Below are 26,856 nucleotides of genomic sequence, written 5' to 3' on the forward strand. Positions count from 1 at the left end.
GGCCGTAGTTTGGGGACCCCTGAGCTAAAGTATGGGAGTTTTTCGCAAATAGAGGAAATCTTATACATATATAGAGCTGGTACCCATTGAAACAAAATAAAAATAGAACTATATTATGCTACAACATGAATAATGTATTCTTCTGACAATTCACTTTTCATGTTTGTACAATGAATGATCACATTTGTTCATTGGAAATTTAGTATTGTAAGAACATGGAGGTGTTTTTCTTGTAACATGATAAATGAGTATAATGTAATAAAATAAAAACGTGGAAAGTATATTGTTGTACAATTCATGTTTATTTGTGTAGCACATTTAAGCAACAACACAGCTGAAAGTGCTTTACATCATAAAACCATCATACAATTGTGAACATTACATTTTGTCAAATGCCGTCATCAGAATCATCATAAAAATTTCATTTAGCTCCGTTTTATTTTGTGTGGGTTGCCACTCTATTCTTATTCTTCTGCAGAAATCATCTTGATGATATTTGCCAATGTTTTTTATGTTAAGTAGTTATCTTTGGTGTTGCTTAGAGATTCTGACAGGAAAATAACACATTAAGCAATGTTGATTGAAGATTACAAAATCATAATTGATCATTTCAGCCACAAGTTCCAGGGTGGATGGAGTATTTACGTGCTTTCACATCTGGTCTTAGTGGATTTCAGGATTTTAGACAAACAATCTATGTTTAGAAGCACATCTCCAACTCACTGCCAAAAAACTGGGTTTTACCGTGGTTAAGTTTGAGTGCATTGGCAGAAAAACTGAGATTTTCTGCTAGACAAGAGTTGACTTGTTTATGTGGCTAACCTGATGACAAATAATTTATTGACACTGGATTACATAAGAATAAAAGGTGATGGTCTGAGTAAACAGCCTTGAGGCACTCCTTTCTTAACTAAGATCAAGACTATGTTGAGTTCATAAAATAGGGAAGACCCCAGACTCACACAGCCACAACAAGTCAGTCAAATAAGATTGCAAATCCAGGACTTCAACTACATTTGTAAATTGACCTGTATGTTCTTTGGATGATGTTGAACAAATTAGCCTTTGAAAAGTATTTTAGCATTCAGGGTTGTAACCCCGCCATGTGTGCTGTTTGTTTTGCATCTCTTTGTGGGTAAATAGCCCCAGTCTGGAGTGTGACAGTGAAGAAGAGGATGTTTTGGGCCACTCCTACCCTTGCTCATCTTCGAAACAGAGGTCCGTCCTGCAGTCCAGCTCTGGAGAAGAAAGGGACTCTTTTGACACTTCACCTGATTTTAATTGCTCACACTCCGAAACTGCAAAGAAGTCCAACAAGGTAAATCTCAGTCCATTAGAAGCAGATGAAAATTGGAACTGGGCAATTAGAAAAAGAAAACCTTCAGTGGCTAACATCTTGGATTCAGTGTTACTTTATATTTTTGTAATATTCTCCATCAAATGGATTATACCCTTTTCAAAACTAAATTCAAATTTGAACCCCGTTCAGTCAAAAACATCCTCCATTACAAGTTTTCCAACAGACACAACCTACCTTGACAGCCATCAGTCGATAAGGTCAGATTGTCAGTAGCTCAATAATGAGGACTAAAGGTCAGAGATGGGTCTGTTTGCCTTACGCGATTGTGCTGTTCTCCAAATTTCCTTGCTCACTGACTGAACTTGTGAACTCCTCCCTTGTAACATTTTCATCACACGTTTTCTTACCCAGAATTCAGAAGATGCTGAGGTTCGTCTGCGCTCCTACTCCTACTCCTCCCCTAAGGCGAGGCCGTCGCGGCCTCTGCTGAACCGGGACTCGGCTATCAATGATCTGGAAGAAGGTGTGTGAACTTTGGCATCTTTATCCTGTGATCCCCCTCCTTTGTGTTTACAAGTCAGCTGAACTGAAAAATGTGGCCAGTTCAAGCACCATAATATACAGTTGTATATTATGCTGCACCATAACATACAGTTGTATATTATGCTGCACCATAACATACAGTTGTATATTATGCTGCACCATAACATACAGTTGTATATTATGCTGCTGTAGCAGCGCTATACCAAGGCGCACTACTGTAGCACTACTAATGATGAGACAATTGTAGTTTGTGATTTACAATTTTAAACGTTTTCAGCTTTAAGTTCTTGCTTTATTCCATGTAGATGGCACTTTGAGCAGCGGCGGTCGTTCGCTACTTCAGGCTTTATCTCTCTCTAAATCCTTATCACGTCTCAACCAAGTTAGTAAGTATGAGTGCAGGTTGCAACTTAGACATCAACTTGGTTTGTTGGTAAAGGCTTTTTACTATTTCTTGACTCATTTCATGTGGAGAGCTGCTCAATTACAAGGTATATTTGAGATATTTATATTTTTAAACCTTACTATAAAGAAATCAGAAAGGCAGATAAAAAAAGCCTGTTTTGGTTGTATCATAAACTTTGCAGTAGTTTCCCATTGTTGCCCTAATTGTGCAGTTCTGTCTTTGAGGTGGGATTTAATTCTTTGTGGTGAGCACGAGACCACTGTCTCACTGAAAGAACATATTTTCAGATGTCCAGTAATCAAAAGCAGACCTTTTCCCAATCTTCATTATTTTTCCTCCATGGATAACAAAATAATAGTTTTCCAAAAACTAATTTATAACAAAAAAGAACCTATAATGGCTGACGAGCAGAAGAATGGAGATTTGGAATAACACTCAGCTCCCGTTGATCATCTGATGGATGGAGGAATTGTTTCTGGTCTGAGGCTTCTGTTATGTTTCCCTTTGGTCACGTTTTGTTTTCCTCTTGGCTTTTTATTTTTCCATCTTCACTGTCATCTGGTTTTTCACGGAAGAGGTTGTGTTTGTTCTTGCTCTGTTGGGGTTTGCTGGATCCAGGCTTCTTTATGCGATCCCTGTTTTTGCCTCTAGCTAAATAATAATGGGACCTGGTGGGGGTTTCCAATTCTGTCAGCTGATCTTTCTGTGATTCTGTGGCATCTAGTAAAGTGCTATGAAAAAAATATTTGCCCGCTTACAGATTTCTTCTGTTTTTTATATTGGTCACACTTAAAAGATAGCTCTACTTACATTTTTAAAGAATCGGTTTTCAAACAGTGATTTTGTTCATTAGGGGGGAAAAGCATAATTTTTTTTTAACAAAGAAAAACAGAATAAATCTGATGGGGGAAAAACACGTTTTTTCACTGCATTGTATCTTCAAATGCATTGACTTATATTTGTAACTTCTTTGTTTCCTCGCTACAGAACAGAGAGCCTTCAGCCTGACCGAAACGACGAGAGAAAAGAGGTAAACCAGCACATCGCTTCCTGACCATCAGGCCTGCTGAACTGCGTGTGCTCTCACTCAGACCTACGTCCCTCTTTTTAGTCATCAGCAGTGAACAGCCGATAGAGATTGGCTTTAGATGGAGCCCGCATGTGTACACATGTGTGGGAGGTTGTGTGTTTGCATCTCTCTGGTTTTGAACTACCCAGGGTCTTAGTGTGCAGGATATGACATGCTTCCTGTAGCCAGGCTGGGTCTGAGAGTATTCTCTGATTGCAACCTCAAAATAACCCAGAGTAAACAGCAAAACCCTGGTCCTTCTTGGATGTCAAACTTCAGAAACATCAGGAAACATCAGGACCACATCAGTGGTACTGAATTTATTGTGTGTGCATACTGTAGTGTTTATGCTGGGTGGTGATTTAAACAGCTGTTCTGAAGTAACATTTGCTTTAAATTCTTTCCATTCATGTAACACATTTCATTCATATGTCATTGTTCATCTTCATCTTACTGACTTCATCATTGGCTAAAAAACATTTACTGCTTTTACATAGGAAATATCAGGGCATTATAATTGTAGGGATATAATGATACATAAAACTGTACTGTACTGAGGACAAAATTTTAATGTTACTTTAAAATAAACTTCAAAGATCAGGCAAAGCCACAGCGACTGGCTAGGGCTTGAGATAACAGTCACTTCAATAAGAAATATTGTGATGTTTTAATGTTATGAAGAAAACTCGTATTAAACAATTTAAAAATGACATTGGACACACAGACACTTAAATGGATATACTAATTAACTTTTAATGTCTTTCAGAAACGATTGATCTTTAATATGAACAAGAGATACAATAGTGGTGAAAAGAAAACACACCCTCTTAATTTTACAGCGTTACATATCAGGGCATAGTAAAAATGATTTGGTTACACATTTATAAAAAGCTGAACCGTAAGTGTACAAATACAAAAAAAAACACATTCTGCAGTGATTGTTAGTTAAACGAAGACAAAGACAAAATAGAAGAGCTTAATTTGAAGAAGAAAAAAAAAACACATTTCCATTACTTATTAACTGATAATCATCAGTGTGACCATAATTATCTGAAAATAACATGAATCACAAGACTGCCAGAAATATATGCCAAAGTAGAGATGTTCAGCCAAAGCCAACAGAATCATGTTTGGCAAAAACCAAACACAGGATATCATCAAAAACACCTCATATCAAGCATGGTTACAGAGGGATGCCGGACTGGGCATGTTTTTCAGTCACGACACCGTTTTATTTCATGGAGTATTCACAGTATTCCAGAATTAGTGGTAAGATCTGTCCAGTAGGTGAAACCTGGCCAAGAACATAAATGTTGCAACTTACATGAAACTGACTGATAGTGGGGAAGAAGTGTTGGCATGAACTGGAAAATCCCTGATTTTAGACATGTCGGAGCCTTTCCAGAACTTTAATGACTGGTTCAAAGAAGGCACAGTTGCATTTATCCAGATTGGAGTTTATGAAAGCAGGAATAAGAGTTTCAGCTACAAGATCAGATGGAGAAGGACAACGTTTTGAGATGTGTTTAACGTGGAAGAAGGCAGATTTGGTGCTGTACCGCTCAAAGCAAAGCACAAAGAGGTTCTGCAATTACTGCTACTGAATGTGGTTCTACATGCTGCCTAATCATGGGATGTACCTTATTTTTTAAAAATACAGATATTCCAATAAAAGTTTATTCAGTTAATAATGAAACTCTGGAATCAGTTGTGCGTCTTTGCACACTCGATTAGTCTTAACAACCAGCAAAGATCAGATTGTTTCTATGTGGCCTGATCTGAAAAAAACCCTTGAACTGCTGTGTACATTCACTTTTTATAATGACTGTATGTCCTCTTAGTGCTTTTCTGGTTGTAATTTGGTTCCACTAAAGCTCCCATTTAAACCCTTTAGTAACAAATGTCGGTGATGCAGTTTCCTTAAACCTTAATCCCAGATACCACCAACAAGATTAATTTTCCATTTTCAGTTTCCTACCTAAGAAGATATGAAGCCTTTCTGAGGTGTTTTATATCCACACAGGATTCTGGGTTTCCGTAAGCGGGCCCAGTCAGCAGAGGAGGAGAGCACGACATCACTCCAACATCTCACGCTCACAGAGTTCCTCAAAGAGTATGTCTCCTTAAAAAAATGGGCTCACAGACATGCACGTGTGGTGTATCTCATTCTGTCCCTGCTGTAGCACCAATCTCCAGCCCATCTTTTAAACACACAGAATTTTTTTTTTTTTTTTTTTTTTTTTTTTTTTTTTTTTTTATTTTGCTTTGCAGGAATGCGCAGTAGTTTGGTCTAATAAATAGGGGAAGGTAGCTTTTCATTGCATGTTTCCTCCATATCTCGCTGTCATTGTTTCTTTTAACCTAGGAGGCCTGTGGTAACCAATATTAGTTGCTGTAAATTAGCTGACAAATTAATAACTGGAGTTTGCCAAGGTGGATCTATAAATAGCAACCACTAGAGTCCATAGTGACTTCCAAGCATGCCAAGCATGTTATTAAGAGTAATAATCTGTAGACCAGGGGTCCTGGAAGACTGTCTGGACATTCTTTCATTTCAGCATGACACCATTTTTCCTGATTAGTCAACCTTTTCCAGTCTGTTTAAGTACTAAAATAATTGCTCGTTTCATAGCAAAAGAGATGCATGTTAGGTTTTAGTGCTGAGGTAATTCTGAAACCATGTGAGAGTGAGTTCCCTTTGAATATATCATACAGGATTGAGGATGAAGAGTGGGATAAATACATAATCCCATCTAAGGTTGAGTCGGAGAAGTACAAAGTGAGCCGGACCTTCAGCTTCCTAAAGAGCAGGATGTCCAGTACCCGAAGCAAAACCAAGGTGAGTCGGCGCTGAGGGACTTTGCTCCAAAGGGAAAATAAAATTCCTACTGGGTGAGATTTTGCTGGCATGTGTTTAAAATGTGACTGAAAAATCCCTGCAGTTGACCTTTCTAATTAAAAAGTCAGAGCTGAAAGGCCTCTGGAAGAAGTGCACTAAAACTTTTAACAGCCCTCAGAAAAGCCCGGTCAGAATTCCTGCACTGGGGGGCCCATTGTCTGAAAGTTGTGCCTTTATTTGGAAAGGGAGAAGTTTCCTCTCTTCAGGACTTTGCAGAGGACATAGTGAAAAATATTCCCTTACATAACATGTAGCACCTCCCTCCCTCTTCCAGCCCTTGCTTCTTTTTCTCCAAAAAAGCCTGAAGAACTAAAAACACGTTCTGCTGTAATCCCGTGAACACATGTTTGTATGAGCTTGAAGGCATGTTTTCCTCACACAATACACTGGGACAGCAAAAAAAACAAACACACGCTCTCGGACTTCCTTGCAAAGTCTGGGAAGAAAATAAATATGGCCCCATCACACACATACAGAGAGAAATCCCTCTAATGCCCCCCGAGGATAAAGCACTCTAACATCAGCTGTCCCCGTAGACCTTAGCAAAGTAAACAGAAAAGCCCACTCATGTGCCTCTTTATCTCAGCTAGCCTCACTGCAGCAGGTGTCTTGCACCAAACTGAGGGCTGCTACGTGCTACATCTTTGGTGGTTTACATAAAAATGTGGCTTTAAGTACAGTACGCGTCAGCCAAAGGAGTAAAATCCAAGTATTTATGACCTCTTTTGTTTCAGGTAAAAGGGAAAGAGACGAAGGAGGGAAAAGAGAAGCTGGGAGCGTCTAATGGGCACCAGTTCGTCCCCGTGTCTCCGCCTGCTCCTTCTCTCTGTGTGGCCTGTGATAAGCCTGTTTCTGGGAAAGAGTCGTTGCAGTGCGCCAGTGAGTATTTAATGTCAGAACTGGTGTTGGATAATGTCCTGCAGCGGTTGGAGTGTTTGAAGATTGTTTAAATTACTCTGCACACGCTGCCATGATGTTTTCCATAGTGATTCTAAGTATGTTTCATGACTGAAGAATCACTGGAAACAGAATCCAAATATGTGATACTTCAGTTTGCTGTCAGTCAATTTAAGAGATTAAATTGGATTTCCTCTGCCTTAATCTGTAGACTGCTCTCTGAATGTCCATAAAACCTGTCGGGAATCTGTGGCAGCCTGTGGAAAGGTAATCACTCATTATTCATTTTGATGTCAAGTTTAACAAATAACGATTTTTTTTTAATTATAATGTATCAGAATTGATTACCCAGTACTAAATATCTTTTTTACATCATATCCTAAAATATGATAAACTCGCAAAATTCTTTGAGTATAAAGACCTCTGCCAGCAGCCTGTACTTTGTTAGTGTTATGTGCTTTGATGCATTGAAAGAGATGAGATAATAATTCCTTATGCTTATTTTCACCTTAAAATGATTACTTCTACGAAACAACCTGCATAATAGTTCCCCTTATGTTTTGGAGTCCTTAGAATGAAAAAAACAAACCAACAAGAGGATCCATAGAGCAAAACAGAAATCGAGACTGACCAGAAAAAAAAAACTGTATAATGCCTTGTTATAATCAAATTGATAACAAAAACTAAAAAGTAAAGACTCACATAAGCTTGGAAGTTATGAGTAGACTGCATTTTGGAAAATTTCTACATAAATCTAAACTATCTGAGTTTAGATTTACTGAATCAAAAGCAGTAATTACAGCAAAAGAAGCTTATCTGAACTCAAAATAGTTACTTTTTACATGACGAGGCAGGAAAATCAACTTTTTTAGGGTACCAGAGCTTTTTGGTGTTTAGATCTTTTTTTTTTTTCATTCTTTATGAGTTCACCATCAGATAAACAGTGAACAACTGGTCACTGTTCTTTATAAACAATAATTCTGGCTTTCTACATTTTGCTATAATGATGGGAACAGGCTGGAAGTGTGTAGCTGAACAAAAGTGGAAAGATGAGACCAAGTGGAGAAAAGAAAACATCCCTGGTGTAACATCGTGATGCTATCTTGGTTTAGGCCTGTTTTGCTGGGCCAGTGGTTGAAGAGTGAGAAATAACAGCCAGTTTAAAAGAAAATGTTCAACACTTTCATCTTTGAATTGAATCTTCAGAAAATGTGTTGTCACAACAGTGATTGTAAGCACACACGTTGTTCCACCACACCGTAATTACAGAAGGATTAAGTTCTTGTTTAGGAATAAAATGTTTCACCTCAGTCCAGTGGAAATGTTATCAACAGACTCCATGTTTGCCTTTTTCCTAAACATGGCTGCTCATTGCACATATCAAAAGTAAACATTTATATAGTTTTACTACTCAGATTGTGTTTTAACATTCAATTATTCATAAAATTAGTATGAATAACACATTTTTCTTCCTCTGAATAGGTACAGTATTTCCCTTTGAGATACTCCTGTACTGTAAAGCAGGATTGTGTGCCTTTTGCATGAACTTGGAAAATAAAACATGTATGTTGTATCAGGTTTTTAAAAGACAGACCAACTGATTTTTTTTAAATTAATACAATGTTTTTCAGTAACTTTTCGACACACAAAAAGCAATAGTTGTTAGATTATGTGTTTTTTCACTTGCACTTTTTTTGCAGGCCAACATACACACAATAGGTTTCTCACAACAGAGTTGGGAACTTGTCACATTAAACACTATTGAGCCTCAGCAAACACAAATGACCTTTTAACCCCATGAACTGCACAAACATAGAGGTAACACACTTAAAAAAATAGAAGTGTTGTGTTTTTCTTACAGTCACCTTGTTCTTATGTAAATATTGGCTGCATGTGCATTTTATGAACAAAATACTTTACGGCTGCTCGTGTTAATATAATTATCTTTGTTCCCCAGAAGCATCAGGAGAGGAATCTAGTGCTAATAAAAAGCAAGACTATGTCTCTCCCACAGAGTGAGTATCCCCGCCCCCACCCAAGTAACTCAGGATCAAAAGTCCTTCTTTAGTTTGTATTTATTTAGTTTTCACCTGTCCTCCCTCATCTCACAGTTCAGTAAACCTCTGCCCTCCTTCCCCCAGTCTGCCCAGTTAAACTTAAATCCACCTCAGCTGGGGGTGAAGCCTGGCTTGTCTTTATGTGTGTTTTTGTGTTCACCTTTTTCTTGCACTATTGGGAAATTAAGGTTGCTCATGATCTGAAGTAATTCATATAAAATTATCGGTTAAGAAAATAAAATCTAAGACATTTTTAATGTCATCTACTGCAGTTCTCCAAAAATTTAAGGAAGGCTTTTGAAAGGATATATAGTATTTCATAAGTCTTTGAAACTAGGCTGGTATGGTAACCCTGAGTAGTGCAGCATAGATTTAAAATAAACATATTTAACGTCATCTTTCATATTTAACATCATCATGCAAGCCACAGGCTTGCAAGATGATGCAAGCCTGTTATTGATTGATAATAATGCAATCAATAACAGTTTTTTTTTGCTATTTTCAATGTGGTGAATAAATTCAAGTTAAAACATTAAAGCCCAACGACTAACTTTAGTTTACATTTTCAAGCACTTACTGTGCAACATATTTTGTTTATGTCCACCTTTTAGATAATTTTTCAGAAGTATAACAACCTAAAACAAGAGAAAAGTTAAAAGTTGGAAAATACGGTACATAATTTTACAATCAAGAAGACAAATGATAACCAGAGTGATTTGAACATCTTTGTTTTAACATGAGAATGAAAATGGAAAAAGAGCTAACTTCCTGTCGTCAGCTCTGGAGGACAATAGTAAAAACCAGATGCTTCTACTGGAACGATCCCACAAAATATTAGACTATTTATGGGTCACTATCAGAAATCTTTGAGTAATCTGAGGAACTATCAACACGACTATGATTCAATCATCCTAAAACAGCACAAGAGGGCTTGTGTGATTTAACTCTACACTGTGTCTGCTTCTGCTCAGATCATTTTTTTATAAGGTCAGTCTCTTTTACTGGTGGAGTTGCAGAAGGAGGGAATTCCAGAGGGCAAAGTGTCTGGAAGCTCTGGCCCTCATGATAACCACACAGTGACGAGAAACATGATCTGTAGATCAAGTGATAACACAGTTTTGCTTGGAGTAACAGATGAGAAAAGTCTATTAAAGTTAAGCAGAAAGAAATATGTGGAAGAGATTATCTTGATAATGCGGGCCTGAAAGAACCCGAGTTCAGTCGAGAATAACAGTTAGTTCTTTAACCTGAGGGGACGGAAGAACTGGTGTGTTGTCAATTTTAGCTAGAAGGCTCCCATGTTTCATTACTCTGCATTTTGTGCCAACAAGGACTTCTGTTACTTTTAAATTCCACTGGTAGAAATTGCAAAGGGAGTTGGGAGGTTTAAAAAATACACTGTATTTACAGGAGGTGTGAACAAGGGTAAAAAGGTAAAGCACAAAGAAGATGGACCCAAGGACAAGATGTGACTAAAAAGGAGCTGGACTTAAATTTTGATTCAATTGAGTTAAACAAAAGAGACATTTTTGTGTTGATGCCAACGGTGGTGGCTAATCTGATGAAAAGGATATTACGTGAATAGATCAGCAACAATGAGAATGACCAGCCAATTTTGTCTTTCTTGTAAGCACCTAAATGTAGGTGGTGACTTACTTTCAGCCAGCTGGCTGGCAGTTCTTAGCAAAATCTTGTGGCAGAGGCAATGGAGCAGACAAAACTCTAGTCATTACTTGGCATGTCATTTAAAATACTTTAAACCACAGAAACGGTATTACTAAAACATCAACAGTTTAAAAACACTTTTAATCTGAAATCCAGATACAAATAACTTGCCAACTCCAACTCCTCACTCAGTCTGGTTTATGTTCCTGTTTATCTTTCAGGTTTTGTTAAGGAGAGTTCTCCAGCTTCTCTTTTTTCTTCCTCTGCCTGCTCTTCCCCGTCATCTTCAGCTCCAACAATGACCAGAGAGAAAAGGGAAACAGTCGCTTCTTTCTCCAAAAGCCAATCAATCTCTATAGACAGCAGGTAGGGCAGCAGCAAATTATATGCCAATGTACTCATTTACTTATGCAATTATTTTAATATTCATTATTACTATTGCCAATGTTGTTATTATTATTATTATACTAAGTGGTGCAAACAAGCTTTTTAGGAAATGTCTGAATCTATAAACACTGAATGATAGCTGTAAATATTGATCAGTCAACATCACGCTCATGTGGCTGAAGCTATCGTTGAAGTTACTGTTGTTTTCAACAAGGACGACGAGCCCTGGTTTATTTATTTATTTTGCATTGTTTCCCTGTAGAGGCTGGAGTGAGGCAGCAGGGGTGGACAGTGAAAGCAGCATGACAGCTTGCACTAACAGCTCTCCGCCTGAAGAAGGAATACCTGTCACAACAACTCCCCATTTCACCGACCTACCTATCAGCACAAAGGGTGAGTGGCAGAGAGCAGCAGGAATTTGGGCAAACATCAATTAAAAAGTGACTCTTTGTCTTGATGCTGTATATGCAGATACTGTTGATGCTCCTCTGCTGAGTGACCTGTCAGCTGACCTGCTGGGGCTCGAGGCGGAGTCGTGGAGTCTCGCCGTCTGTCCAGACTTTTGTAGACAACACGACAGACGCACAATCAAACGACAAGATGTTATTTATGGTGAGTTCTTTCTGTCTTTGGTTGTTCCTTGCAGGACGTAGCTGTGCAGCTGTACTGCACAAACAAGGAGGCTTTCAAAGTTTACAAAAAGACACATTTAAAATGACTCCTGGTTTCTTTGCAACGTTCTGTTTTGTCGACAGCATTCTTGGCTAAGTACTTCTGTGTTTCACTGTTTTTGTTTCCTGGTTGGAGCCATTTTTGGACTTATTGCTGCCATTAGTGTTGTGTGTTCTCTTTGATTTCTTTTCTCTCATATCAGTACTTCTGCTTGGAGCTGTGTCTCTTTCCTGGACAGAGTAATTGGCAAAACTGTTACTGCTAGGAACTCTATATGTTCTGTTTTTTTCTGTGACCTAGAAAACACTTTGAGCTCCATCTGCCACTTTCAGAGCCATTGATGGAGCTTTTACTGTCCTCAGCTTGGCGTCTTCCTTTTTCTTCCTCATACGTTCTCATATGTCTTATTATGTCTCCTGGATATAGTCAATAATTGCTGCGATGTTAGTGACTGCGCTTCTTCACACTTTTTACCAACTGCCATTTCTCTAAATAATAATAATCTATTTGCTTTTATGTAACTGAATGACTACATAAAAGTAGTCATTCAGAGAGAGAATGACTACTTTCTCTCTCTAAATTCATAATAGTGAATTATATTATGAATTATAATTGACTAATTTGGACCGAATTGGATTTTAATTATGAATGTGACCTGTTTTTGACCTATAATGTGGCTTAAGATGACATTTATTATGTATTGGTGCCTTATAAATATCTTAAATACTAAATTGAAAGGGACAAAATACAATTCCATTATGTTGGCTATGCGCCTTTAGTCTGTGATTTGATTGTAATTGCCATTTTGTGTCAGGATATTATCATGTGTGTATTATTTGTCACATATCTATTGAAATCTAGAAATGTGGTCATTCAAAAGACCAAAGCATTCCCACAGAAATGCTACAAATACAAAAGCACATGATAAAGTTTCCCAGTTTCACACAGCTATTTTTTAATAGTTGTGACCAAACTATTATGTAAATATGTTCCATTGAAAAGAGCCTAAAACCAGCCCCCCAGTTACTGAACACCATCTTATCCTAGGTATCCAAAGAAAGGCTCTTCTGTTGAACCTGTCCTGACAATTTTATTAATTCTCTTTCATAATGTTACATTAACTTATGTATTAACAGTTGGCCAAGACTGTGAGAAAACTTCTCACATAAATGAGTCATCTGTGTGTGTAAAACATTAGACGTTTGACTCTCAGTGTTCTCTCTCTCTGTGTAGAGCTGATGCAGACGGAGCTGCACCATATTCAAACTCTCACGGTCATGTCGGAGGTGTTCAGGAGAGGCATGCTGGAGGAGCTGCAGCTCGACTCGGACTGCGTGGCCCGGATCTTCCCTTGCTTGGATCCTCTCCTGCTTTTCCACAGAAACCTGTTCAGAGCGCTGCAGGAACGCCGGCAGGCCGCAACACAAACCGACAATTCCCGAAATTACCTCATCCATCGATTTGGAGACGTACTGCTTCAGCAGGTTGGTGGTAGGCAGGTTGGCAGTCAGTGATAATCAGAGATCGATGTTAGTGGTCATCATCGTCATCTCCTTCAGTTCTCCGATGAGAATGCTGAGACGATGAAGCAGGTGTACGGAGAGTTTTGCAGTCACCACATGGAGGCAGTCAATGTCTTCAAAGAGCTCCAGCAGCAGAACAAAAAGTTTCAAAACTTTGTCAGAGTAAGTTTCCCTCCCACCTTCAAAATGCCTTTGTTTAGCTGAAGATGTTTTACACTCACATTCCTTCTCTCCGGACAGCAACAGAGTAATAACTCTCTGGTCAGACGAAGAGAAGTGCCAGAATTCATCCTGTTGGTTACGCAGCGCATCACAAAGTACCCAGTCCTGCTAGAGAAGATACTGCAGTACACTCAGGGTAATGTATCTTAAAAGATTTAAAATTCATGCATGTTAAATCTTGTTTTTTTAATAGAGTACCTTGTAAAATGATTCACACTTTTGTCATATTAAAATATTAATATTTTTTAGGATTTTGTATGATTGCCAAACACAAACTAGTGCATACAAGAAAACCTTTTTTTTCTGAAGAATATGACTTCCATGTGTATTTAGCCTCCTTGACTACTTTTGTAAAACTACCTATCGCTACAGTTACACAAGTATTTTATGGTATGTCTGATGTTCCAACTTTGCAGAATACATTATGCCAACACTGAATGAAGGGTGTTTGTCCACATCAGTTTATAGTCTTGCCATTCTGTCATAAAGTCCAGATTTGCGAAGTCTGTAACTAATTAGCTATGTCCAGTCAGCAAATTCTCCCTCCCTTCCTGATCTTTAGATCTCTGCAACTCCTCCAGATTTACTAATGCCCTCTGTGCTGCCACTTTTAGGTGTGGAACCATATCTTGGTGGGCTTGCAATACCCTATTCTTTCCATATTTAAAAGACAGTAAGATATTTAAACCTTGGGATATTTCTAGCCGAGCTTGATCCTGCTCTACAACATTACATTTGGCGTGTTTGCGATGTTCCTCTGTTTTTCTGATGCTGTTTCTTCACTAATGCTCTCGAACAAACCTCTGAGGCCTTCACAGAACAGCTGGATTTATGCAGAAACTAAATTTAATTAGATTAGGTTAAATCTAGGATCTTCAGAAGATAGACAGGATAATTCAGCTGTACATCACACTTTTCAGACTCATTAGTAAATAAAATAAAAAAAGTAAAAATACTTACTTTTTTTTTTTGCATTTATGCCCTACTTTGTTCACTTCTGTCACAATTTTTTTTAAAGTTCCAGGTTGTGTTGTAGAAAAACTTAAATAGTGTCATGTTTGGTTCCAGTTTACGAACCCACATGCACGAACACAGTTAGGAGACGTCAGTACAAACAAGTTTATTGAAATGGGGAAAGGGTAGGGGAGAACACGGAGCAGGAGTCAGGAAGGGTTCACCAGTTCAGCCACTGTTAATGAGAACAAGCGGTTAGCTTTCAGCGGGTCCGGGGAGGGTAGTGGATGAATCGATATACTGGGAGATTGGCTTACTAGGAGCAGATGAAGCGTTCTCTAGGAGCAGAGGTGAATCCAGAGGCAGCGTGGAAGGTGAAGAACCGTTGGAGGGCGGACAGGTAGGTTTGGCTAGGTGGAGGAGCGAGCCGACAGCTGTCCGGAGTAAAACGATCCACGTAACTGGTTTCTCCGGGAAGGTCCAGGTAATCCTGACGAGAGGAAGAAACATAGAACTCGGTTATCTCAAGGAAACGCTCAGAGGGCCTTTCTAGGAACGATTGTTACCGGGGTAAACAAACACTCAGGCAAAGGAGTGTCCGCTCGCTGCTTCTTAAATCTCCACAGCCTCCGTCAGGTAATGCGCCGCAGGTGTGTCCCTGGGTTCGACCACGCACCTCTCCAGGGGCTCTGCTCCTAGGCGGCATCTGGTGGAGGAAGTGGGAAGCAGCAGGCTCCCAAAACAAAACCAAAAGCACAGATCCTGACAAATAGCTCAAGAAGTATAAATACATTTGTGAGGCACTATGTTAACTAGCAGCAACAAAGCAAAGATACATTCACTACATATTTATGATCACTTCAAGAAACTGCTGCTTTATAAACTTTTCTATGCAAGATAAGATCACAGAAGGCATGCATAAATGCGTAATTCGATCAGGACTTATTTCACCGCGTCACAGCGAAGCTGCATTGCATTACAAAGTTATTTATTAATTTTGCCGCCACGGCTTCCACCCCCAGAAAGAAGCCAGGAACACTCCAACTTGTCAGATGCCCTGGCTCAGATCCGTGACATCATCACAGCCGTGGACCTGACGGTCGGTAAGTATGAGCGATCTCAGGAGCTGCAGGAAGTCCTCGCCAGGCTGGAAGCCAAGAGCTTCGCCAAGCTCAAGAACGGCAAGGTGTTTCGCAAACAGGACCTGCACAGCAAGCACAGAGCTCTGCAGCACAAAGGGCTGCTCTACTGGAAGACTGCCACGGGGCGTCTAAAAGGTGTGAAGATCATCATCATCTCTGCTGCCAAATTAGATTTGTTTAATACTTTCTGAATAGGTGGTGTAAATATATCTATTTGGTTCCCAGACACTTTAGCTCTTTTGCTCACGGATGTCCTGGTTTTTCTGCAAGAGAAAGACCAGCGCTTCATATTTGCATCTGTGGTAAGGGCATCAACCCAAACAATGCTTTGAAATTGGATACACCTACACTCAAGTTTTCCATCTTGTAACCTTGCCTTTCTGGGCTCTCCCTCAGGACCAGAAGCCTCCAGTTATTCCTCTGCAGAAGCTCATTGTTAGAGAGGTAGCCAATGAGGAGCGAGGAATGTTCCTTATCTCTGCATCCTCCGTGGGGCCAGAGATGTATGAAGTTCACACCACCACAAAAGAAGAGAGGAATGCCTGGATGAGACACATCCGACAGGCTGTGGAGAGGTGTGTATGTGTGTGCACGTCAGCAGGGTGTTTGTCTGAGTTAAAGTCTGTGTGTGTGTGTGTGTGTGTGTGTGTGTGTGTGTGTGTGCGTGTGTGTGTGTATGTGTGAAGTTAATGGGTGACAAAGCTTGGGTTACTCACAACCTGCTAATCTACACGGCAGTTGTCCAGAGGAAGAAGAGGAGGAGGAGCGAACTGCAGAGACAGAGGAAGCCAGACAAGCTGCAGAAGTCCGAGTTCAAAAAATTAGCAAGTTCCAGGGTAATAAAAAAAAGTTAAAGATACACCTATATATTTTAAATCTTTCTTTAAAAAAACATTATAAACAGCAAGTCCTATTCTCTGTGTTTGTGCAGAAACGTTGCTTGGTCAGGACCAGCAGATCTGCCACAACTTGGAGGAGAAGTTGCAGCTGTACGCTGAGCTCACAGACTTAACTCTCCGGTCACCAGAATCTGTCCCACATCGCCATCTGCTGGTGGGACCTGCACAGTACCTCGACATTGAGGCGCCGCGTCAAGCATCGTCGCTGCTCACAGCTGCACTGAGAGAAGGTTAGGGTCAGGATTTGTTGTATGGATTTACAACAAGAGACTTCACGGCGGGATAAAATATGTTGCAGTGAAGAAAAAAAAACAAAATAAAATTGTATCAAGATTTAAGCATTTATTGCAAAGAGACCTTCTTTAACATGGCTGCACAACATATTTTTAAAGTTACAAATTTCTGAATATGTCAACATTTCCATGATGCAATTTTTTTAAGCTTTCTTTTCTTATAAATAATGGCTGTATGATCATAATTTATACTTGTGCAGTGATGGAAACAAGAGATTACCCTCAGGTTTCTATTTTTCTCTATTTTAACTTTTGTGTGCGGTCGCTTGCTTTGCACGCAAAAACATGTTCTTTTTAAAAACTAGCTGCTCAGTTTCTGGTTGAACTGCTTGCAGCAGACAAAATGACATACAGTAGACCAATAAGTATCAGAAGTTGAGTTTAAGCTGAGTCACAAATTCAAACAGTATGATTTGAACTGAAAACACAGTTTGAAACCGGGCATCAAATTGAGAAATTCCTCCCAGAAAGTTTTTTTTTTTTAACCATCATTCCAAATACTATGGTTTCCACCATAAAACCATGTGATTTTTCCTCTATCTGTTTTTTAAAAAAGTCACAATTTTCATCATGTCGGTTCAGTCCTCCAAAATGACCCTTTCTGACTTTGTTGTCATCATTTCTGTGTATTAGTGACATGTCATTTAAATGTCACATCCTGGCATTTTTAAATCACCATTTTGTGGTTTTTGCTGTTTTTCTCACAACTTGACTTACAGATTATGAAAGAAAAACACTAAAGAACAGGCGACAGCTGTTTAAAATATTTATTGATTTTTTAAAATCAATTATTTACTAATTAACTTATTTATTTAAAAAAAAAAAAACATTTTCCCATAAATCTGAGCTCAAACACACCTACGGTAGATTCTACACTTTGTAGATCAGGAGAGACACAAAAAAACAAAAAAACAATCTCTTGCTTTAATTGTTAGCAAGAGCACAAGCTCTGTTTATGTGGGTGATTAAAATACCTATGAGAAGTGCGTATTTTTCTGCATCGCAGAACAATCATCAATATTTACTAAAATTTGTTTTCCAGCTGAGAACCTGATCAACATTCTCCAGACCCGTGACGGCGTCCCGGTCCACAGTCAGAACTCTCCCCTCCAAGCCCCGGAGTGCTGCAGCTACAACAGCCACGGCAGCAGCATTCAGGAGTCTCCCTCTGAACGTGAGTCACAGGATAACCCAACAGTTCAGCATTTCATATATTTGAAAAATCCAGAAATCTTAATGGACAACTCTGACTTCCATATGCATGCAGCGGATTATCTGAGCACGCTCAGTATCAGCTCCAACTCTCTGGGGTCTGACAGCGAGTTAGCGGGCCTGGAGAGCGCGTCGTGGAGCTCAGCTGTCGAGATAAGGAAAGGAGACGCAAAAGGGACACTTTTAAAGGTTTGATCTCTTCACTTTTTCCCATCAGTAGTTTTCACAGATTAACAAATAGAAGTTACTATTGTGTAATAATCCACTGTGCTTAGGTGGCAGAGAGCGTCCAGAGCCTGACTCAGCTTCTCTACAGTCTGCAGGTAGGAAGAACAATGCAGGTCTTTCTCTGCATTTAAAACGAATTGGAAATCATTATGATCAACTGATCAAACTGATGTTTTGATTTGTATTTCTTGTGAGTATTTTTTCTGTTTTTAAAATATGTCTAAAATATTTTTAAAAAGCTGAATAGCTCATTTTCTTTTCATGTGAATAGAGGGCAGATATAAGTTTATGCTTCTTTCTGCTCTTTCTCAATCACAATTACTTTCAGTTGTTACATGAACTATTTACGTTTGTTATTGAGTGAATGAAATAAATAAAAATGACATGAAATGAACCTTAAGAAAATTATGGTAAAATACAGGACAAGGGAATGAATGCATTATTAAAGTTTACTGTATGCTAGCCGAATTCCTTAAAATATAACTCTTAGAAATATATTATTTTTATGTTCATTATAGTAGTTAGGTCAGGAAACAGTGGCAATATATATTTTTCCTTATATTTTTTCACTAGTTTGTATTCTGATGAGGAAAAACTCTGATGACATTCAGAACATGGTGGTTATGATCTGAATTTCATGTTTTCAGGCCGCTGTGACCCTCCAGGACAGCTTCTATGAAGTCCAGAAACTCCTTCTTCAAGAGGGAGAAAGACCTCAGCTCCGCAGCATCACCTCCCTCCAAACCAACTTGGTTTGTTCATAAAAATATTTATCTGTCATTTATCTGCCAGCCAGTCAATGAGCTTGTGGCATGTGAGGTTCAAAATCGCATTGAGGTGCTGATTTGCTTTTTCTCCCTCCAGGAACAGGAGAAGCAGAGGAGCACTGACAAGATGAAAGAGGAAAAGAAGAGTTTGGAGAGGAAGAAAGAAGATGTGGATGAGGTGCAGAAGCTCCAAGCTAAGCTGAAACAAGAGCAGCAGCGCTGGGAAAAAGAATGTGTGGCCAGAGAGAAACAGCAGGTAAGACTCATTTCTGTCTTATTTCTTCATTCACAGCAGTTTAAATAGAACCAAAATACTCTCATCGTTCCTGGAGTAACTTTTTTTTTTGTTCTCTTGTTCTTGGGGGAAGTGAAAGTAAAATACAAAACAAAATATTGCAAACGTAAGTCTTAATATTGTGCAGAGCATAAGTTTTCAGTTCCATAAAAATAAAAAGAAGACGTTTTGAAAACCTTGTATCACTCTCCATCCAAAAGACACAGAGCAATTTGTGTTGGTCTCATTGTACATACATGCATTTTTATGGTTGCAACATGATAAAATCTACTGAAGTTAAAAAGATATAAAGTACTAAAGCATAGATAAACATATATCTGCCTGTTTGCTTACAGACTGAGCAGGAGAGCGTGTTGGAGCAGCGGGAGCAGCAGTGTCTGTCTGAGTCGGAGCGGCTCCGCTGCGAGCGGGAGGAGCTCGACGCCCAGCTGCAGGAGTATCAGCAAAACCTGGACAGGCTGAGGGAGGGCCAGAGGAGCGTGGAGAGGGAGAAGGAGAGGATCGAAGCCCAGCAGAGGCTGCTGCAGAGCTGGAGACACAGCCGTCAGAGCAGCCTGCCCGTCACAATACCACTAGATGGATACAAGGCAAGCAGATCAGAGAGAGGAGGAGGAAATGCATCACCGCAGAAAATGTTAAAGCAAAAAAACTGGCTGCGCTGTAAACATGTCGTTTTCTTGAGTGAAAATGAGATCGTTGGCAACAGGAAATGTTTTTATTTATTTTGGTAACACTTTATTGAAGGGGTGTGCATAAGACTGACATGACACTGTCATAAACATGACATAACACCTGTCATGAACATAAAGAAGTCTTTATGAAGGTTTATGACAGTGGTCATGAAGTGTCATTCGGTAAATAATGACACTTTTAATGCAAAGTTGCTCTAAAAGTTGCATTGAAAGTCCATTACAAATGCCGACTTTGCATTAAATTATCATAATTTACAAAATCATACAAAGTTGGCATTTTTAATGGACTTTTAATAAATCATTTTATTACATGTATTAAATGAAGTCACAATCACTTATTATAATTAGAACCAAATTAATTATCCAAGTCTAGATTATAACTTTTGAAAATAACTTTGTGAAATGTTGAAATGATCAAAGCATTTCTCCTGAATCAAATAGTTTGTATAACAAGAAAAAAAAAACCTTTCTATTTCATATAATATTTTTTGCATCTCAAAAAAGCTAAAGTAAAATTTTAAGCGGGGACAGCTGCTGTCGTCTGCTGTAGAAATGAGCAGAGAAATGAAAGTTTATGGAATAAAAAAAATGTATAAAAGTAAAACAGGGTGGTTTGCTTGACCTCCACTCTTTTTTTGTGTTACCTCTCCAGGTTGCCACACACAGCCGCACAGGCAGCCTTGATGGGAACTACTCACTGTTCAAGACCGAGTCGGGTTTGTTCAGCTCCCTGCAACAGAACCACCTCCACCAGCCCCCCATATACAACCACCAGCACACATTCTCCACGCAGAAGAAGAATAATCCGGACGGGCCGCCGCTCAGCTCAGCCGACCGCAGCGTCAGCGCCAGCCTCTACAACAGCCTCAACACGCTGCTGAGCCAAACCCACGGCAAGCAGCCTCTGTACGGCAACAACCACAGCTGCTCCCGACCGGCCGCCGATTGCCTCCATCCCTTCAGCAGCAGAGTGCCTTCACAGCAGCAGAGATGCAGCAACAGTAGGACATATTTCTGCTTTTAAAACATGAGCTTGATTCATCTCCTCTTCATTCAGATCCCAGAATCGTTGACCCGTTTCTCCTCCTTGCAGCAGATTTCACCCAGCTGGAGGAAAGGCAAACTTCAGGTCCCTGGAGGTCAGGGATCACAGGTCACGGACCCATTAAGGAGCACGACTCCTCCTCTCCCTCTGTCACCCCGCTGCTCCCACCCCAGGCTTATCTCTCCCTCGAAGGACAGAACGGAGAGGAGGGAGTCGAGGAAAACATTGTTTACCTCTGAGAATGCAGGACGAAGCAGAGCAAGCTGCCAGTTCAGTAACTGGAAGAAAAGGATAATTTATCTGCGTCTTCATTGTGACGTATCTATTTAAAATGGACTCATGTCCATTTAAAACTCAGAATATTTAGGCATTCTGACTGTTATGTGCCTTTACGTAATTTGGTGTGCCTCCTCGATGATCAAACCATTGTGCCTTTTTAATTTTAAAAATAAATAAATAAATAAAATTCAGTTAGTTTTTCCCCCCCTTACATTCTAGGTTATTATTTGTTGCACTAATTTGAAGACAGAGGTACATTTAACTCAGACAGTTTAAACAGAAGACTTGATACATTTCTCCAAAAGCACTTAAAGTGACTATTGTTATAAAGTCAATGAAGCTCTGCCTCAGACTGTAATATTCTTTTTGTCAGTTCTGCAGTGCCATCTTTGTTTAAGTTGTACATTTACAACATAACTTGTTGTAAGCAAAGGATACAAATATGCTGACATTTTTTATGTACATATATACATATATATTTAATGTTTATTATTATGAATAGGCTACCTATGCACACTGTGTTGAAAAAGGATCGTATATTCCTAATTTTTTAATCTCTCCGAAGTGCCAAAAATATTGCTGATGCTGTAACTGATGTAAAGATAATTGTTTTCTTATAATTTATTTGACATAGATAGCTTCACGCACTCCCGATATTAATAATGTGTTGTTTTTTTAAATGTCTCATTGTGTATTCCCTGGGGTTAGAAGTTTACATACCCTCATCGGCGGCATGAATGCCACTTTAATATTAACCGTTCATTTTGCAGCGTGGGACTGTTGTACATAATACAGCTTCAGTGATTTTTAAAAAACAATCACTAGCTGAACAATTTTGAGTTTTTACACACAAGGGGTCAAATGTGTTTGATTTGCCTCAGAGTTCATATTTGCAAATGACATTTCACTTCAGCTGCAGCTGTGGCACTTAACGTCAAGCACACCTACAACGTGGGAATGTGTGTGTGTGTGTGAGTGAGTGTGATTGGGTGAATGAGGAGGTTCTAGTGTAAAAGTAATAGTCGGTATGTTCAATTTGATCAAGTTCTAGTTGTAAATGGAAAATTCAGTGAGATTTGTCACTATTTTGACAAATACAAGTTCATGTATTTCTCTCAGTTTGCCTCAAAGGGAAATGTTTACACATAGATGTTATCAAAACTATGTTTGGTTTACTGAGATACACAACTGTTCTTTTTTTTTTTTTTGCCCAACTTTAAATGCATTTGATGTGCATAGGGGGTCCTCCCATTGTTTTTCTGACAGAATTAGAAAAGGTACAAACAAAAAGCACCAAGAGAACCTAAATAATTATTTCTGGCTGGATATTTAATCACACTTCTGAATGGAATTAGTTCAGGTTAACTGGTGAACTCTTAAGTATGGTCTATAAGTTGGGAAGCTTAGTTAATATGGTTAATTCCTAAACTAATTATGGTGCATATAAACAGGATAACTGTCCTGCTGAAACAGCCTGCTGTGTCCAGGTTTCTAACACATTGATAAATTGAGGTGAAGTTGAAGTCGTAACCAGCACAATTAGCAGCAGCAGAAGAGCTCAGTTCAATGATCCTATCACCACCAGGCCCAGTAGTTAGTTGTCACAGTGTTTACTTGTTCAAAAACCTCCCCTCCACTCCTTCTAAGAAATGTCCTGTCATTGTGTAAAACCAGCGTAGCTTTTGTCTGCTCTGGCCATAGAGATGATCTTCAGAAGGCATTTGGTTTGTCCATGTGGGCAGCAGTGTTTCTCTAAAAAGGCTACAGGTTTTATGTTAAGACCTTCTTCACTGTTGACAGTGATTCTTGATGTTTCTGCTATTTTGTTCTTTTAGTTGTGACATTTTCGGTCATATATTTGATACTTGGGCGTTGGTGAGTATTCTGATAAACCAATTACTCCAAACATATGAAAACGGGTGTGGTAGTTTAAAGCAGGATAAAACAAAGCTATTGGCTTTGTGGCCTACCCAAAGTCATGACCTTAATCCTGTTAAAAATGTTTGGAATATTTTAAAAGGCCAGGTTTGTGCAAGAAACCAACCATTTGACCAATTCTATCAAGAAAACGGTTCAAACTTGGAGGAAATCCACAACCAATAGAAACCTTTCCATCGGTTACTGTTTTAAAGACAATTAAGTGTTTTCTTATACAGCCATTTCATATTTCAAAAAAGCCATTTAAATAAATGAGTATGTCACTAAGATCAATATGACATTCATGCCAACGATGTCTGTATGAAAGCTTCTGACTGGAACTGTATGTGACGTAACACTGTGTATATAAAACTATCTTGGTAAACATCTATTTCAGTGTCTTCCACCTTATTTCAAGCATCCGCTTAATAGTTACACACCTCTCATGAGTTCCTGTGAAACATTTCGCAACACTCCACTACTCACTGCACGCAAACTACCATTTGACTTTGACTCAAGAGGCTTCCCATTAGTGTTTGCAGTCAGCGGCCAGAGTCCCACTTTGTTGATTTAGTCATGATGACGGGGAACATTGAACTGTTCTGCGCTCACCTGCTTGGCTTGTATCTTATATTTTCTCATCCTCACACTGAGGGCTGTGCTGACTTTGGTAAGTTGAGTTTTCTGGATTTCCATTTATAAATGTATTTTTTTTCCTGCAGCATTTTCAAGAGTTGTTTTTTTTTTTTTTTTTTTGTTTGTTTGTTTGTTTGTTTGTTTGTTTGTTTGTTTGTTTTTATATATATGTTGGATCAGGTTCTCTGCCACCAAAACCAAACATTCGTAATTTTAGTGCCAATCAAAGCCTTGTAGTGAGCTGGCCAAGGAACAGGGGAGCATCGGAGAGCGACGTTTATGAGATCCAAATCGGCCGCACAAAAAGTCGCACCATTATTTATAATGTGAGTATGGAACAGGAGTATTGCCTCAAATTTGGTTACATGGTTTCATGTAATACTTTACTAACTTTCTGTTAGTATATAAAGAAACTACAAATGTAATTGTGATGAAACCCGTGTCTGCAAAACTCTTCTTTGAAAGAATTGTGGTTGATACAGCAGCAAATTGAACTTGAACAAACATTTTTGTTTTGTGATTGAGGCTTTCCTGTTTGTCATTTCTTTGGGCAGAAACTGCCCCTCTGTTGTAACGTAATCACTTGATTCCCGCCTGAAAGTAACAGTTTGTTCATTTGCTAAGAGGTGAAGAATCTTGATGGTAACTTTATTTAAAGCAGTGAGACAGAATATGGACCAACAATGTGCAAAATACGTGAAAGTCAGAGAAACGGAGGTAACTGGGCGAAGTAGCACTGAAATCCTGCCTTTATTTAGATGTTCCTGGCTGAGTTCAGATGATCTGAACATGTAAGTAGAGTTCACCTGTGTGAAATGTAAGATGAAGGAACACAGGAGTCGGTGTCCTCACACTTAATGGATGGAGCTATTTAACAGGCAGTCATGGAACAAGTTCACCTTTCAGCATTACAGTATCACTAAACACCACTGCAGTAGTTTTAGATCAAGACATATTTGGCTCAGTCAAAGTCCAGACATAAATCCAACTCGAAAAATGTGTCAAAACTTTAAATTTGATGCTCACAAATCCCACTGAATTTGCATAATAAGCTCCTTTTTGTCATCTATAACGTAAAATCCAAACAGAATATATAATAGAACAAGAGTATTTTTAAACCATGAGGTGCACTTTGCGTTATTTCTTTTAAAATTAAAGCCATACTGATAAAATTTTAATATCTATGTAGATCTTTCTTTTGATAAACTCCAAACTGTTAATGTTTTTTTTTTTTTTTTTTTTTTAAAACCCAGAGAAATGTGAGCATACCTACCAGGGACTCGGGTTGGTCCACTTTGACGTGGATCTCTGATTTGCCGCTTGAGTGTGTCGATCACTCGGTCAGGATACGAAGTTTTTGTAATCGAACCGCCGCTGGTCCTTGGAGCAACTGGGTAACCAACCATGGTGAGTCGATTGGGAGTCAGCCAAAAAGACAATCATTTAAACAAAATTCAAGAAAAACCACCATGTTTCTTTCTTTAAATCTTTTAAGTTGTTCAGTTCTTTTACAACCACTACAACAAATGGAAGTTGTTTATCTTTTCTTCATTCTCTTCACTTATTCCTGTCATGTTTCAATGCAAATGTACGTGTAGAGCTCCATTAAACTGCTTGTCTGTGTCTTAGGAGCCAGAGCAGCAGATAAATCCCTGATATTCCCTTCCAAACGGATACTGAAAGAGGGAAGCTCTGCCATGCTGTGCTGTGTTCCCCCAGTGGGTGTAAACGTCACGCGTATCACCTTGAGGCAGGACTCCTACCCACTTCTGAGCATTGGAGATGGGGTTCAGGCTATTTTAATGACCAATCTGACAATCCCAAACACCCACATCAAAAGACTGTTTTTCAAATGTGTTGATTCAACAGGAAATAGCAACTCAGTCGAGAACCACATCAGCTGTAAGTTTATAACATTAATCTGTCTATTCATCATCAATATCCACTTAGATCTTTCTGAATGTATTTAAACTTAACTTCTTTCTCTAAGGCAACAATGCTAACCATGTCCCCACCATGCATGATAAAGATCTATATTTGGAAAAAAAAAAAATGCTGATGATAAATTCTAACGCTGTGTTTGTTTCCTGCAGTTCCTCCTCAAAAGCCCAGAAACCTGAACTGCACAACCTCAGACATGACGAGCATCACCTGCATGTGGGACCCCGGGAGGAAACGAGACGAGTTTGACTTCAATAACCAGACACACACACTCTACATTGAGTAAGCATAATCAGCACAATCAATGTGGTTGTTTTTTTTATGATGCCCTTGAATGTGCTGTTTTTACCAATAAAGACTGAAAAAATGTATGTTTGACAAAAGTTTGGCTTGTGAGACATTTAAATAAGAAGTTAGTCTGACGTTTTTTTTTTTTCTGAAAATCTGTAAACTATCAGGGATGATTTAAGGCTTGAGGCTTGACTCGTGCTCCACATTACACAGTTCAACTACAAGACACACATTTTACATTTTATTGGTATTCACACTTTCAGAAATGTAAAACTAAGGCTTTATACATTTAGATATTCTGCAGCAGTGATGCCAACGTGATTATGCAAACTGTTCATGCTTAAAGTATTTACTCTTTATTTTTGTGATGTCAATAACCAGGAACACAGACCAGACTCCTGTCCGCTGTCAGCCGCCATCCTGTACTTTCTCAGCTGTGCCACAGCAGCAGGAATACAACATCCGTCTGGAGGTGAAGGACCAGCTGGGAGAAGAGACGGCGACCTACAGCTTCAATATCTCTGAGAGAGGTTGTGCATCTTTTAAACTAAATGAATCAGACAGCATCACCTTGTTATTATTGGGGCCTGCCATAAGCAATGCATAAGGAGAGCAGTGACTGACC

The 26,856-nt window shown here is 39.1% G+C and overlaps 2 protein-coding genes across 8 annotated transcripts in view; both read left to right on the forward strand.

The window, feature by feature from the left end:
- Positions 1–22,722, forward strand: part of LOC106940665 (rho guanine nucleotide exchange factor 28-like) — a 47,667-nt gene extending 24,945 nt beyond the window's left edge. For 2 of the 7 annotated variants that reach the window (XM_015023461.1, XM_015023466.1), the window contains 28 exons: positions 1,144–1,318; positions 1,712–1,823; positions 2,149–2,229; positions 3,237–3,279; positions 5,342–5,431; positions 6,034–6,157; positions 6,952–7,096; positions 7,326–7,381; positions 9,072–9,129; positions 11,058–11,202; positions 11,486–11,616; positions 11,695–11,835; positions 13,129–13,379; positions 13,455–13,580; positions 13,659–13,776; positions 15,617–15,871; positions 15,962–16,038; positions 16,133–16,311; positions 16,475–16,572; positions 16,668–16,865; positions 17,971–18,102; positions 18,196–18,329; positions 18,416–18,463; positions 19,016–19,120; positions 19,233–19,391; positions 19,766–20,017; positions 20,775–21,123; positions 21,216–22,722. In XM_015023461.1, coding sequence (XP_014878947.1) covers positions 1,144–1,318; positions 1,712–1,823; positions 2,149–2,229; positions 3,237–3,279; positions 5,342–5,431; positions 6,034–6,157; positions 6,952–7,096; positions 7,326–7,381; positions 9,072–9,129; positions 11,058–11,202; positions 11,486–11,616; positions 11,695–11,835; positions 13,129–13,379; positions 13,455–13,580; positions 13,659–13,776; positions 15,617–15,871; positions 15,962–16,038; positions 16,133–16,311; positions 16,475–16,572; positions 16,668–16,865; positions 17,971–18,102; positions 18,196–18,329; positions 18,416–18,463; positions 19,016–19,120; positions 19,233–19,391; positions 19,766–20,017; positions 20,775–21,123; positions 21,216–21,406 — 3,973 coding nt within the window. In that variant the 3' untranslated portion in view covers positions 21,407–22,722. The remainder of the gene's footprint in view (positions 1–1,143; positions 1,319–1,711; positions 1,824–2,148; positions 2,230–3,236; positions 3,280–5,341; positions 5,432–6,033; positions 6,158–6,951; positions 7,097–7,325; positions 7,382–9,071; positions 9,130–11,057; positions 11,203–11,485; positions 11,617–11,694; positions 11,836–13,128; positions 13,380–13,454; positions 13,581–13,658; positions 13,777–15,616; positions 15,872–15,961; positions 16,039–16,132; positions 16,312–16,474; positions 16,573–16,667; positions 16,866–17,970; positions 18,103–18,195; positions 18,330–18,415; positions 18,464–19,015; positions 19,121–19,232; positions 19,392–19,765; positions 20,018–20,774; positions 21,124–21,215) is intronic. The other 5 variants (XM_015023464.1, XM_015023467.1, XM_015023462.1 and 2 more) reach the window with 4 other exon arrangements.
- A 1,126-nt stretch (positions 22,723–23,848) lies between these two features.
- On the forward strand, positions 23,849–26,761 carry LOC106940664 (oncostatin-M-specific receptor subunit beta-like; the record flags this gene model as incomplete). The annotated part of the gene is made up of 6 exons (XM_015023460.1): positions 23,849–24,033; positions 24,180–24,325; positions 25,253–25,406; positions 25,629–25,901; positions 26,093–26,222; positions 26,613–26,761. Coding segments are annotated over exons 1-6 (946 nt in total), but the record flags the coding sequence as incomplete, so codon positions are not given.
- Between the last annotated feature and the right edge of the window lie 95 nt (positions 26,762–26,856).

Source organism: Poecilia latipinna, unplaced genomic scaffold (assembly GCF_001443285.1).
Source record: "Poecilia latipinna isolate Pla-1442-1.1 unplaced genomic scaffold, P_latipinna-1.0 Scaffold3311, whole genome shotgun sequence".
NCBI classification, from domain to species: Eukaryota; Metazoa; Chordata; class Actinopteri; order Cyprinodontiformes; family Poeciliidae; genus Poecilia; species Poecilia latipinna.